This window comes from Haliotis rubra, unplaced genomic scaffold (assembly GCF_003918875.1).
Source record: "Haliotis rubra isolate DU_JTF1 unplaced genomic scaffold, ASM391887v1 Scf259, whole genome shotgun sequence".
NCBI lineage: Eukaryota > Metazoa > Mollusca > Gastropoda > Lepetellida > Haliotidae > Haliotis > Haliotis rubra.
The window spans coordinates 412417-428357 of record NW_025766658.1 but is presented as its reverse complement, the minus strand read 5'-3'; the positions used below and the strand labels follow the sequence as shown (position 1 = coordinate 428357).

At 40.7% G+C, this 15941-nt stretch overlaps 1 protein-coding gene across 1 annotated transcript; it reads left to right on the top strand.

Moving 5' to 3' along the window:
• Positions 1-404: 404 nt before the first annotated feature.
• LOC124279964 (mediator of RNA polymerase II transcription subunit 11-like) lies at positions 405-11156 on the top strand. Its single transcript, XM_046715848.1, has 3 exons — positions 405-629; positions 3472-3612; positions 10816-11156. Exons 1-3 carry the CDS (start codon positions 488-490, stop codon positions 11154-11156), a joined length of 624 nt encoding a protein of 207 aa, XP_046571804.1. The 5' UTR covers positions 405-487.
• The last annotated feature ends 4785 nt before the right edge of the window (positions 11157-15941 follow it).

The following is a 15941-nucleotide window of genomic DNA, read 5'->3' as shown; positions in this document are numbered from 1 at the left end:
TATGTCGCACTCAGCAAAAATCCAGCTATGTGGCTGTGGTGATAAGAAAGATAGAAGGAAGGAGGAAATATGTTATTTCTAATGAAAAAGGTGGTTCCTATAGTCCTGTTGTTATGGGGTAGCAGTTTTATCCATCCATCTGTATCGTTCTCAGAAATATACCGAACTTGTGACTTCTACACGACCTTGTGTGTTGTTATTATGAAGCTGATATTTAATGAAATTGCATGGAAAATAACAAAATTTAACAAAATCGCTATAACTGGCAGCACTTCTTCATATATTCTCAAACCTGATACTTTTATTTGTTTATAACCTGTAATTCAACAGAGGCTCACAGCGGTCTGTTCTTACTAAAATATGTTGTGAGGGAAATACCACATCTTTGTCCGCGAAGGTGACTAACTAGTTTTATGTTGGTATATGCATTGAACTTTACGCCCCTTCACAAATATGTGTAGACGTAAGCCCAGTCAAGGAAAAGACGATGACGTATTTTGCTCCCAATTTTGCGCCACCTACAGGGCAAACACCCGCGCTTGAAACAATGGCGGGAGGAGGCCCCCGAGATAAGCTTGTACAGTTGGAGCGGATTGAACGAGATATTGCTTCGTCATTGCAGAGCGCGGGTAGAGGCTGCACTTTGACATCTTAACGGAAAAATCGATGTCTTATATTGTTTATTGCCTTTGTTACCGTATATGTACACTGCTCACAGAAAAGGTGTTCAGTAAACAGTGCTCGAATTTTGACCTACCGTTTTGACTCATTAACGCCTCGCTCTGTAGTGTAGAGCGCCCCTGTCATCTTCTGTACAATGTAGGAGTAATCTTTATAATCCCACTACAAGACACAATTTAAATGTGTACATGTATTTTTGTGTGTACATTACAAATATTTTACAGAAAACTGCCACACAGTTATTGCTATTATTGTTAATTATTTTATAAAAGTTTTTTTTCTTTAACTTTTGATTGAAGATTGAAGTTCGGTCTCAGAAAACAATTCTATCTTGTGTATAATTTCAATAAGCGTCCCTCTCTGTACGTGTTCTCAGAGTTCAGTCACTTATTATGTTGAAAATAGTACAGTATTTTGAAATTAGATGTAGTCTCAATAATTATTCAAGTGAAGAGGGCTTTGTCATGCTCAAAGATGTTGAAAGATGCTACTTGTTACAAGGGTAGTTCGCCATATCGGGTAAATGGTACGACAGTTGACACCAAATATGGTTCACTAACTATAATAAAAAATAGTTCCCATGTTCATATCAAACGTGTGTCTTCATCCTGACCAGCACGACCACATGGCTAATTGCGAGTGGTATTGTACATAGCTGAATATTCATTACTGTGTATGCTCATTTCTTATATCTATAGGGGCGGTGGGGTAGCCTAGTGGTTAAAGCGTTGGCTCGTCACGCCGAAGACCCGGGTTCGAATCCCCACATGGATACAATGTGTGAAGCCCATTTCTGGTGTCCCCCCGCCATGATGTTGCTGGAATATTGCTAAAAGCAGCGTAAAACCAAACTCAGTCAGTCTTATATCTATAGCTATCAAGAGAAGTCAACATGTTGATTAACAGGTTTCTGTACACAGACACGTACCTGGGATACACATCTGTAGTACCCGTGCCAACAACACCCCCTTCAGCCTCAGCTTGTTATGTACTGTGCTGTGTTTCACCACATGGTTTACAATCTGTTGAGGATTAGGTTCGGCTGTGATTGCCAGTGTTAAGATAGTATGAGGGGCAAAAGTAGTGGTTGTGTTCTTTAAAAAACAGGTTTTGATAACATTTGTTTTATAGCTTCATTTTTAGATTATATTTAATGCAATATAGAGCCAGTAAGGCAAACCACAGTTGTTATACCTTTTGTATTTATAATGCCTCTTTTCAGGGCAAGACAAGAAAAAACTGGACGAAACTAAGACACTTATTGTTCAGTTTCTAGATACTAAATTGGGACAATGTTAGTTTCCAATGTGGGATTTCTGACTAATGTTAACTGTTTATTTACCAAATACCAGCTTCTGAAATAAGAACATATATCCATAGTTTGTGCCAAAAAACCTTTCCTGTAGGTGTTGTGTGGATCTATGTTAACTGAACTTTATGTTATACAGATGTGTTTTAAAACATATATAATATACTCATGGAAATGAATCAGGGAACACGTGAAAGTACAAATGTTCCTGTATTCTTTTCCAGGTTTCTTCACAAGGCATGTGTTGCACTGTGGATGAAATTCTGGAAATAAATAAAGGAACACTTGTACTTTCATGTGTTCCCTTATTCATTTCCATGGGTATGTTTAGTTTTGCTTAAGTGGAAAACATTTGATACCTGCATAACACTCGGATACTAGTGTTGGGAATTGGTTGAAATCTCACAATTGATGATTGGTTCAATACCAACGACCAATCATCGAAAAAAAATTGGTTAGCGTTATTTTTAGATTTTCCTATTCAGGTTGTAGTTGCAGATAAGTATAAAGAAAAAAACATTTGGTTCTCTGTTGGTTTTTTTTAGAAACTGCACAAATTACATTGCAGATTTCACATCCAGTGTAAACTGATTCAGTTCCAGTGTAACATTAACTTCCTAGATTCTTCAAGAAATATTCAGTCATGACTTTTCAGAAAGTGAAGTGAGTTTTCTTAGAAATAAACACGTGTTCAGGCCCTGACAACGTCCTTGATGTGTTCCATCATTATGTATTTCAGACTCTATTACAGCGGTTCCAAAATTGTTTGTGTTCGATTATGAGAATGTGATCGATTGCTTGGTCGTTTGGCCACTGCGACCAATCTTCGATTATTTCATTTAATCAGACCACCACTATCAGATACTGTGATATAATTGAAATATTGTTCAAAGTGGAGTTAAAACCAATTCCTTCCCTCCTTCCCTCACTCACTCATACTACTCTTGTTTGAGGTTGCTGAGTGTAAAAACAGATTTGTTTCTGGTGAAGTATGATTGTTGGTTTGTTTACACTGTACACATGCTCAAGAGTTTCAGTAAGTGGAAGAGATCACTTCTGGCTGTCAAATCTCATTGTCATACCCCTGAATGTCCGGGTTAGAAATGGTCTTCAGCAACCCATGCTTTTCCTAAGAGGAAATTAAGGGGGTCAGGCTGTCAGGCTTGTTGACTTGGTTGGTCATCATATCCCAATTGCATGGATCAATGCTCATGATGTTGATCACTGAATTGCTTGGTCTCTACTTAATTATATACAAACCACTGCCATATAGCTGAAATATAGCTGAGTGTGGCATTAAACAACAAACACGAGTCATTCCTCATCAAACTGACATGCTCTGAAATTCGAAGGTGCTGTCAATTCAGAATCAGAATCAGAACTTACTCTCACTCATACCAAAGTCATAAACTAAGGAGAAAGTGTAACATGGAGACTGTTTGACATGTTGACATGGTAACAGAGTATGTTTGATGTTTCAGGTCAGGCCCTGCAGGAACTGTCCAAGGACAAGCCGAGTCTGAAACAGGCAGAAAGCCATACAACCACCTTCCTCAAGACTCTACAAGAAGTAGAAAATGGCATGCAGTTGCAGATAAACTACCTGACGCAGGTGTCAACAGGTAAAGCCTCTTGTCCCCTAAACCCTCAGCTTCTACCCTTATTATTCCCTGCTGCGCGTTTAGCACGAAGCGGGGGATATAGTAATAGGCTCCGTCTGTACATACATACGAATTGGAATATCTTAAGAACTGTGGATTGGATTCTTTTCATATTTGGTACCTAGGTTCATGACAGTAAAAGAAAGGTCCCCGTCAGGTTTGGTGACCTTGACCTTCATTTCAAGGGGACTTTAATGTTTTACCCTCGTCAGCGAGATATCTCAAGAACCGTTCACTGGACTTTCTTCATATTTGACACCAAGCTTTATCTAGGGAAGGTGCAAGTTCCAGTCGATTTTGGTGACCTTCACATAAGTTTCAAGGTCACGACGACACTTTAAAGATTTCAGAATGTTAAACTGCATGTTAAGATTGTCAGCGAGATATCTCAAGAACAGTTCACTGGATTTTCTTCATAGACTTTCAAGACTTCTCTTGAATGTTTTTCAATAAGCAATTTCTTTATTACTATTTTTGCATATTAAATACACTAAGACATTCATGTCAAGGTCAAAGTGAGTCTTGAAAATATCTGTGCGTTTGAACAACTACAGAGCAAGATATCAAGAGAGGTTGACTGGTCATGTTTTTGTTGACATTTAACTTCATCTTAAATTAAGACCTTCACTTTCATTACTTTTTAAGTTTGATTTGATAATTTGCGGCGGAGGATTATGTAACCTTAGTGACAATGCTTGTTAAATAGGCTCCAGATTTTCTGCCTTTAATTTGGAACTCCTGTGGGGATAGATAATGCTTTCTCTTGAGTTGCATGTTGCTTTCATCACCATCCCACTATTGTCACTTTAGCATCATATTGTGCTTTAGATACACCACTCAGACACGTTACACTGACTCTGACTGGCCAGCCTCTTAATGCAGAGAACGTTACGCCAAAGACCCGGGTTCAGTTCACTACATTTCTGGTAGTGCTGGAGCGATTAATTGTAGGATCGGTTAATCAAAATAAACGATTGTTGATTACATTATTCTACCACTGAACACTCATTGAAATAAACCATTGTCGATTACAAATAAACTGCAGATCGATAATCGGAAATAATCATTATTTGGATGCACATACATTAACACATTTTATTCTACCTTGTCATGTTTTCTTATACTGAACACTCTGGTTGTCATTGCTTGTTTACCTCTTAAACGGAAACTGTGTAGTACACAAGTGCGCATGCCTCCCCTGTCAGCCAATGGCAATGCTAGATATATTTAGATTGGGGTGTCCTATTTAGTCATTGAAATACTACGAGTTGTAAAGTGGTTTATAGAAATTATTTAATATTCATGAGCAAACTGTGCAAAACTCATTCGTCCAATCATGCAACAAAACGTCACAATACGACCCAGGTATTACAGGTTAGCTACTTTCTAATTGGCTGAAACAGGGAATTCCTTGAGTTGCATTTGCATACAAACACGTGACTTACGCAAGGCGGGTAAAATAGAGCTATTTTCAGTTTCATGAATTCTCTTGAACTTTCGATACAGTGGTAAATTATGATACTTCCCAGAATAAATTTTGTGTTTCAACCTTAAGGAAATGTCTTTGTTCACCCTTCAACATAAACAAAAAGGATTTTTTAAAAATGGCATGCCATGAAAATAAATCTACCAGCGAGGTCACATGACTAGTAGCGTGATCTTGTAAGGTGGGATGTCAACTAAGCAGACAAAACATTAATGGCATCTTTGGAGTAAAGATTTAGGATTTTTGTGCATTTGATTATGAGGTAGATATTGCATTAAGGATCCCTGAGTTAAAATTAATCTCTTGTGGGTTTTTTATACTGTTGCCTACGCATGGAAACTTGATTCGTAGCATATCGATGTCAGAACGATAGCGGGGATTGCCTTGTTGTCATTCGGGATGCTTCTCATGGATTTTCTCGCATTTTCGCTATAAACGGGAATTGTAATGGCCGATCAAAACATATAACGATCGGAAACGTAAGACGATAGGATACTTGATGATCCAAAGACGCTGCAAATGTAAGTAACTTGCTAGCGTTAACAATTGACATGTGCTGACAACATCCCGGAAGTTAGTTCGCTAACGTAGGTATTTGACTAATGAAACCAGACCCCCTGCCCAATTGCTGGAATATTGCGATTATAATCGATCTTAATGCAGAGCCCCAGACAGGTTTATCGATCTGACACTAGATTTGAGTCTATCAGATCTGACAAAATGTAAAAAAGTCGCCTGCTTCACTTCCAGACAGGTTACGTAGTAGCAAGCTCGTCATTTTGATGATTTCTCGACATCAACGAAGAATCATTGCGTTGTCGTCAAATGCTCCTAGGGGTCAGGCGATGATGTCACCATGCACAGATTTCCACAGGACCCCGCGTTTTGTGCTAAATAGTTATGTTTGTGAGTGCGAAGCGAGCGTTGTGGAAGCCTGAAATGATATCTTACCTGTGTTCAGATCGCTTCACGGAAGTTAAAGAATCAAAACTACTTACTAGTTGTAGTAAAATAGTATATGATTGATGACCATAAAGATTTTCCATGACACAACTTGTAACATAACGATTTCTTCCTCGGAAGCAAGGTTGTGGTTGAAGTAACAATAATATTGTAAGTAGTATTATATTGACACCCACCTCGCTTCCACGAGAGAAATTGTTATGTTATAAGCTTTGTCATGCAAAATCCTATTGGCCATCAATCAAATACAAATTTTACTACCAGTAGAAAGTAGTTTTGATTTTGTAACTCGGTGAAAACAAACCTAAATAGCATTTATCCTCAGACTGGCGTATGTTCGCGACAGGGCGCCGCCATTTTTTAAAATCGTAAAGTCACGGGCTAAAGCTGTTAGAATTAATGAGATTATGGTTTGTTTTCATCAAGTTAGAAAATCAAAACTACTTTCCACTTGTAGTTAGATATGTATTTGAATCATGACCAAAAGGATTTTGTATGACACGTTGAATGCTACGTTGAATGCTACGACAAATGAATAAAAACAAAATGCAAATATTAAAATTAAAACAGATTAAAGTTTTAAGAACAATGTCAGGCTATTACCTTGTTTGAGGAATGTATCCATCAATATCCACAAAAACGAGTGATATGCCATTCATCTGCAGCTGTTCCAAGTGACGTGTCTTTTAACAGTCTAATACACGAAAATGTGATATATCTTATCAGGTATTTCACATTTGTGTATAGTCTCATTGGTCACCCAAGATAGCACACCTGGCAACTAATTAAATAATGTCCGCCATTCTTAAAAAACAGTAATTTAGTTAGCCAATAATGAGCAATCAATCAATGTATTGGCGGTTAATCCTTTGAAAGAAGGACGGAAGACAAAGACTTCGAACAAGTGACATTCACGACATTCTTCCTGGTTACCGCTGCTATATAGTAACGAGCAGAAAAAATGTGACAAAACACTTTATTCTGTAGACTCGATCGTACTATCAAAAATGCCGAAATATATTGTTTCTAGATGCCAGTAGCTTGCCTCGTTGGTATGGAATTATCTCCCTTGGGTTCAGGGATGGCTTGATCACGTGACCTCGCTGCTAGCAGACGATACCGAAGCTTTGCCATGACGTTACAAAACAACAGAAATCAACTCTTGGCATATTATGAAGCAGGTATTACATCCGTAACTAGACTTGTGAAACTGACGGGACTGCGTCGGGCCTCTGTTTACTGAAATTTGACGCCAGGGTTAGGGACAGATCGGGACTGGATCGGGACATCGTGCTACTCTTGGGGCAAATGACAGACGACGTATCGCGCGTCTCGCGGCGGCGTACCCAAACTGGTCTGCAAAACAGCTTGCTGTGAAGGCGTCAAGTCAAGGAACCCCTAAGGTATCAGAATGGACAATCAGAACATCTTTAAAGCAATCTGGATATGTCAAGCGAGTGCCGAAGAAAGTTCCATTGATGACAACATTGATGACAACGCCGCTGCTAACTATTACAGGAAGGATGGATTCACGCAAGTACTGTCAACTTATACAAGAGGCATAGTGGAATCCCATATAGGACAGAGTGGAATACCTTCCCAAACTTTTACAGGACAATGCACCTGTTAACAAGTAAAGACACACCTGTAACTGGAATGAAACGAGTCACGTGACCTTACAGAAATTTCCAGCGGCATCACCAGACCTGAACCCAATTGAAAATGTGTGGCAGATTATGAAGGACAAATTAGAAAAGTTGGAACCGAAGAGTGTCGTTGAGTGGTCTAATCTCATCTGTCAAATATGGGTGGACCTACCCCAGGATTACATAGACAATTTGATTGACAGCATGGGACGCCGTATTCAGCAGTGTATCGAGAGAAACGGTGGACTAAAAGACTATTGACTTGCAGAAATGTAAACTTCAGTATCCAGAGTGGATGTATGAAAATATAACTGAATTTATCAGTAAAGAAATTTTGAAACTACGTCATTGAAAAGTCGCATTTTTTCTGCTCGTTACTGTGTATCTGAACTGCATGTGCTTGATGTCAATCAGGTGCGGTCCACCGTTCTTGGGCCTGATGATAATGAAGATTTGACACTGCCCTGTTAGGGCTCTACACGTTTGCCTTGCTGCCTCCAAGGATCGTCGACGGCTTCAAGAACTGAGGTTTCCCGGACCACATTGGCCTTCTTGATGCGTGCCACGATCCTGCGAGCCTACACCTTTGCAGGGTTGCCTCCTCCAGCCGCTTCCAATCCTCAGAGACACGTGCACTAGCCTCGACGATGGCCCTCCATAGCAACTGCTCCTTGACCGCTATCATTGGAAGGTTGCTTCTGGCGTTCTGATACAGTCTTCTCTTCACATTTCCTGCGAAACCTGTCTGTCACAGATGTCCAGGGACTACACCAGTTCGAACCTCTTGTACTGGCTCAGCAGCTTACATCGGCCCAACAACGCAGATGAGGGTCGGTTCCACGTTCGCGGTTACTGCTTCCTTGTATATACTGAATAAAAGTTGAACTGGACCTCAACCTTTTGTTCTCATTATATGGGTTTAAGAACTACTTCACTTGGCCTCCATACCAAGGCATCGGAATACGGCCACCTAGCGTGACCCTACGGACCTGAGGCACAATCAGTATGACGATGCAGAGGTGTTCGACATTCACGCTTACTGACCTCTACTCCACGGAGCAATTACGTCAGTGAAGTGTGACACTCCCGAATTCCAGTGGATTTCGTTGCGTTCTGCCTCCGAAGTTGCCGGGCACATCCTTTGACTAAGCTTAGGCAAAGGAGTGAGGGTCAATTTGATGCTGCCCGGGAACTGAACATGGGTACAATATGTGAAGCCCATTTCTGGTGTCTCCCCTGTGATATTGCTGGAATATTGGTCTAAATTCACTCACTCACTAATGTTTTTTCAATGTTTCTTTAGTCTATTGTGTATATATTAAGGGTGTAACGATTCACTTGCATATTCGGTGAATCGAACCGTAGCCCTTCATGAATTCAATTCGTTATTCGTGGTCACCAGAACCGAATGTTAACGAATATTTACGATTTTTTAAGGGAGCATGTTTTACTTGAACCCTTGTGTACTTTTGGAAAGTGAGATATGCAAGAATTGAATATGTACTAGTCTTGAGTAGCGCAAGTCATGTTAGTTTGCCAAGACTGCACATGGTACTGTCGATTATAACTATTACATACCAAATTTGAGTGTCATGAGATCACTGGTTATTTCTAGCATGCTGTGACAAATCAAAACTGTCAACATGGGCATTCCATATTGTACATCAATCACTTAACTACAATATTGTATTCGTGAATAATTATTGGTATTCGTTACCCAATATTCATGATACGTATCATATTCGCCACATAGTGTATTCGTTGCAGCCGTATATATACAGTGCACCCTGGATATAATGCCCCAGGTTTTAATACCACCCTGGATATAATGCCTATATAATACCCTAGTTATAATGCCATTTGCCAATGGTTTTGGGAACAAAAGTCATTTTCTCTTGGACAAATGGTGGCATTTTAACCAGGGTATACTGTATATTGATAATAACCAGTTTTGAAAATATTTTCCCTTAAAATGTTGGTTCAAGTGACAGTTGGTGCAGAAAACATGACCTATAATGAAATACAAGCACACAAATTGAAAAGGCTTCTTGGAGTAGTTGCATTGTTTTGGTAAAATAATTCACATTTACAGTTGAACCCTGTTTACTCGGACACCGTATATCCAGACCCCGTATATCCGGAAACCCCACCATCCGGATGATTTTTAGGTGAAACGAAACATACCTTCAGTAATTGTACTCGGTTAGCCTGACCCTGCGCTTCTTGACCCCGGACGGAGAATTTTCAAACCATTCCCATAGATTGCTATTGAAAAATAGTCCTGTTATCTGGACGGATAGATCTGTGCGCATGTGCATGTGTATGTTTACCGCACCACTAAGTGTATTCATTGTTAATCTCTCGGCAGGCGTTTGATGTGAATTGATTAATTACCCATCAAAACACTAGTGACGGGTGTCACTTCAGTTGTTAATTGGGATCTCATCAGTAATGAAGACACATGTTAATTAGGATTAGGATTAACGACATTGTAATTGTACTGTATATAACCAGGGAGAATAGAAGACGTAAATTATCCCTGATATAACGTATTTGGCAAGTCAGCCTGCTAAACGCAAATGTCGTGTGACTGCACCCAAACGTTCCACTGACCAATGTTACTGTACACTTCCTTCCTCCCTTGATTTATTGATATACACGTACATACATGAATAAATTTTCAATATACATTGGCAATACGTTTTGCTTGTTTTATCCAGTTAACCGGACGCCTCGCTATCCAGACGATTTCTGAGTGTAACCAAAATGTCCGGATAAGTGGGGTTCAACTGTATATGTAAGAAATATAGTAAATAAGTGAGTGAAGAGCTATCTGGAACTCGTCTCAGCATTAATAAACAACTTCTTGTATATCTGATGTGGTTATTAACAAGTCATTTGATACAGAATTATTTCAGTAGAATTTCGATAGTAGTCATTTTTGTTCACACTGTTAGGCCTGGTGAATATTTCAGGTTATGCAGAATCCTCACAAATGTTGCTTTATCTTATTTTTGACTGTCATAATATGTGGTTGAATGTACATTCAGAAATATTGAATATTGCCAGGTCAGCCGCATGAGGGATCCTGCTACTCCGCTCAGAAGGACCTGCAGATGGCATACCATCGTATGGAGCACGTGAAGAGTCGGCTCGGAGAGCTGGAGAAGATCCGGATGGAACACCTCCGACAGAGACAGGGGCAGATGGTCCGGGCAGATGCAGCATCAGCAGATGCCACACTGCCACATCCTCAACATCAGTTCCCTGAAGCAGGGCAGCGCCACCTCATGTCCACCCTCACAGTTCACTGTGGCATGGTAACATCCAGCCCATTCCACACCCTCATCAGCCCACTGTGGCATGGTAACATGTACCCCATGCCACACCCTCAACATCAGTTCCACTGAAGCAGGGCAACGCTCACCTCATGTCACACCCTCAACATCAGTTCCACTGTGGCATGGTAACATCCACCCCATTCCACACCCTCAACATCAGTTCCACTGTGGCATGGTAACATGTACCCCATGCCACACCCTCAACATCAGTTCCTGTGGCATGTGGCCACTGTGGCATGTAACATGCACCCCATGCCACACCCTCAACATCAGTTCCACTGTGGCATGGTAACATGCACCCCATGCCACACCCTCAACATCAGTTCCACTGTGGCATGGTAACATGCACCCCATGCCACACCCTCAACATCAGTTCCACTGTGGCATGGTAACATGCACCCCATGCCACACCCTCAACATCAGTTCCACTGTGGCATGGTAACATGCACCCCATGCCACACCCTCAACATCAGTTCCACTGTGGCATGGTAACATGCACCCCATGCCACACCCTCAACATCAGTTCCACTGTGGCATGGTAACATGCACCCCATGCCACACCCTCAACATCAGTTCCACTGTGGCATGGTAACATGCACCCCCACATGCCCACACCATGCACCCCATCACACCCTCAACATCAGTTCCACTGTGGCATGGTAACATCCACCCCAGTTTACCCTCAACATCTCCAACTTAGTGTCTGCAGAATCAACAGCCACCGTCCAGCAGCACAGAAGGATGGATGCAACATAGACAATGTCAATCTGACATCCTTGGTGTGTCTATCAAACGTCACGGTCTTACAGATCATGGCTAAATGGTATAATTGATTGCCAGTTACTGTGTTAACTTTACTTTTACAATCTTGACCTTGGTAGCTGTTGCTAATTTGACTGATCAAGGTCAAAGTCAGAGCAAGGTCAGAGTCAAAAATACTTTCATGTGGGTGTTTTGCATGCAGTGGCTCATAAAATTGATGATCACAAACAACCATATGTTCCCAGAAAATTGATGTGATGTCACCAGAATGTAATTTTTATTGTGTATACACTTTCATTAGATTCCTGAAGGAATATTGCCTACTGTTTAAGAGCTTTGTTTGTAGTGAACATATTTCTTCACAAACTGGAGGTTATGTTATTGGACTGCTTGAGGGTACCTAGTTTTGGGTCCACAGTATGATCTGAGCGCTCTGGTGATAGTAACTCTGATACTTTAGTGATGGCTCAAAGACTGTCTGATGATACATGGCCGGGATCCACTAAGTAAACTAAATATGGTATTGAAGGTTTGATACATGTAGTAATTCCAGTTACTGACTATCATTCAACAATATGAGGTGGTAGGTTGCTGAACTAACTCAAGCAGATCAACTTGTGTAAAGAGCTGCTGTTGCTGTCAAGAGTTGTTTCCCTTTGTTAAGGACTTCCAATCCATGATCACGTTATAATAGTGTATCGTGGTACCAATGCTGTTGGTATTACCAGAGTAGTAAACATTGACGACCTGATTTACTTTAACATACTAGTAAAGGGATCTTGACTAAACTCACTCATTAAGTATTAATCCATCGTATGTTGCTGTTGTTGAATGTTAAATCAAAGCTTGTCTATGGATTTTATAAACATGAGTATTTCTTAGCGTGGTGTGTTTTTGTGACATAGCATTTATGTTTTTAGCTACATGTTTTTATTGTAAAGAAATACTCCCCATGGTGTCGCCCATCACAAATACCATCAACAATTTGAGTTGTGAGGGTCAGTATTTCACTACACTATCTGTCATACAATGTTGGTGGTGCAAAATATAAACCCAGGCTTTGTGCAATTCCTAATCTGACCAGGGCCCTTTTCCACAAGGTATCTTGCTTCCTGAAGTAAGGACTTCATGACAGTCACAGTGCTATGGCTGGGGACTGCTTTTATGTCTAAGTCAGTGTGTCTTGAGTCTTTATAATGGGACTTATGATTCACAGTGCTGTGATTGTGGAGTGAACTTAGGTCTCAAGATAGCTGCAACATGTCTTCGGTCTGTTTAAGTAAATACTTTAAGCAATCCTGGTTTCTTGCTGTAATACTATGTTCCTACTGGAAGCAAGTCAAGATTTCCCGAAGGACAATGTAGGATTTCCACACAGGTTGGTGTGGGACATGTTTGAGTGATTGGTATTGTGTTCAACAATATTCTGTGACTCCACCTTGTAGGAAGGGCCTTGGCCGAAATATTTTAGTGAAGCATGGCATGTTCATGTAAGGTTCCCCTATTGGAATCCTGCATTTTAGAGATTTTATCCCGGAGAATTTTGTTCCCCAGTTGCTTGTGTTACAGATCTACTGTGTAGACTGTGTAACTGTGTTGTATTGTATACTACCCATCAAAAGTTTAGACTCACTAGTGTAAATGTAGCCACTTACTTGTCCACTGTTCTAAACTAGCTTTTTGCAAAATATTCCATACTGTTTAAAGGTACTGTTTAGTTATGAACTGGTGTATTGTAAAACATATTCGTAACATTGAAAAGATTATTGTCATGAGTTCAGTAAATGATTAAAATCTGTGAAAATTGGCGAATTCTTAACAAAACTTTACACCAAAACGCATCTGTTCACATGCACGACATTTGCTCATGCCTTTCGCAATTTGAAGGATCATCCTTGTGCAATTCATCTGCATAAGGTTTTCAGTTGGTTCCCCCAAGTTGGTGGAGAAATTCATCTTCGATGTAACCACATACATATACATAACATATAGTGAGTGCTTTAAGTGAGTCTAAACTTTTGAGGGGTAGTATATATTAATTGTGCTTGCTGTATTTCATGTGTCGACAGTGTTATCAAGTAGATATACTAGTCAACATTTGGTAGGGAGACCCTGGGTGTCCAGGGGAAACATCTGTTTTGATGTTTGGAGATGTAGGTATACAAAAATGATGTGGTAAGGACCTGTTTTGTGTTAAGCTTCAATTCTAGTAATACATAGAAAACTGAACAGATGGCAGCGTGTGTGCGAAGCTTTGGATATTGCAATATGTATAGGTGTTGCATAGTTTGAATAGTGGGTGATTGTATAGAGACAGTGAATGGAAAGAAGTACATCTTTGTTGAGTTTTCACTTTACTCTAGAAATGATGATGCATCCTGAGAACATTAAAATGCATGACTTTAAACAACAGTACAGCAACTCCTGATAGAGATACTGTGCCAGCTTACACTCTTGTTATAGTAGGGGTGGTGGGCTAGCCTACTGGTTAAAGTAATCATACTGAAGACATGGGTTCGATTCCCCAAATGGGTACAATGTGTGAAGCCCATTTCTGGTGTCCCCTGCTGTGATGTTGCTGGAATATTGCTAAAACCGGCATCAAACCATACTCACTCACTCACTCACTCACTCACTCATTGTTGTGGTAGTAAAGAGAAATGGTATGTAAATATGAAGACACTTATGAAGAAGTGAAGGGTACATGGTGTGTCAGATGCAGACAGTATTGCATCCTATTCTGAGCCAACAACCAGTCACATCTATCCCCCACCAGGATGGTCAGAATATCCCTATCTACTTTTGTGTGGTATATGTTAATGTCCTTAATGTGATTCAGTGAGTGATGTGTGAACCTTTTATGCAGTGTGCTGTGCTGGAGTTGCATCCCTTTGTGCAGTTTAAATATTAGGTGTGGATTTGCTTGATCGTTGTTTAACGCCGCACTATATTCCAGCTGTATGATGCAGTCTGTATATAATCAAGTCTGGACCAGACAATCCAGTGACATCATGAGCATTGATCTACGCAATTGGGTTACGATGACATGTTACCCGCCACCTGATCCTGTTAGTTGCCTCTTTGCACAAGCATGGGTTCTGAAGATACCCTGCCAATCCTAACCAGCTCTTCACCAGGTACAGAATGGCATATGCTGATCTTATTGTAAAAAATAATTGGCACCTATCTGGCAGGTGACCCAGGTGTCTGAGGGGCTGTAATTCAGCGAGTGGCTGAAATTTGTGAACCCAGGTTCAAATCCAAAATTAGGTTATGATTTTTGATTTGGCAGTTCAAAAGAACTGGATGTTTAAGAACTACGTCACTTGAGGCTTTCCTGTCATGTAAAGTTGACACAGTGCGCTATAACTGAAATACTGTTGAAAGCCGCATTATACCAGACTCACCCACTCAGTATCTGAAGGTTGTTATACAGATGTACATGTGTCAATAATTAGAGAAGACGAAATAAATGAAATGCAAAGGAAAATTCAATGTGTTGTTTCTTTGCTGGTTTCAGTGCCAGGTGGGGAGGTGCAGTTGGTAGCTCCGGCTGGTAACACTGGTGCCAGTTTTGTGGTGCCAGCCCTCTGAATTACCATGCAGGTTTTGTGGTGCCAGCCCACTGAATTACCATGCCGGCTGCGTAGTGCCAGCCCACTGAATTACCATGCTGGTTTTGTGGTGCCAGCCCACTGAATTACCATGCTTGTTTTGTGGTACCATCCCACTGAATTACCATGCTGGTTTTGTGGTACCAGCCCACTGAATTACCAGCCCACATGCTGGTTTTGTGGTACCATCCAGCCCACTGAATTACCATGCTGAATTACCATGCTTTTGTGGTACCAGCCCACTGAATTACCATGCTGGCAGCCCACTGGTTTTGTGGTGCCAGCCCACTGAATTACCATGCTGGTTTTGTGGTACCAGCCCACTGAATTACCATGCTGGTTTTGTGGTACCCAGCCCACTGAATTACCATGCTGGTTTTGTGGTACCATCCCACTGAATTACCATGCTGGTTTTGTGGTACCAGCCCACTGAATTACCATGCTGGTTTTGTGGTACCAGCCCACTGAATTACCATGC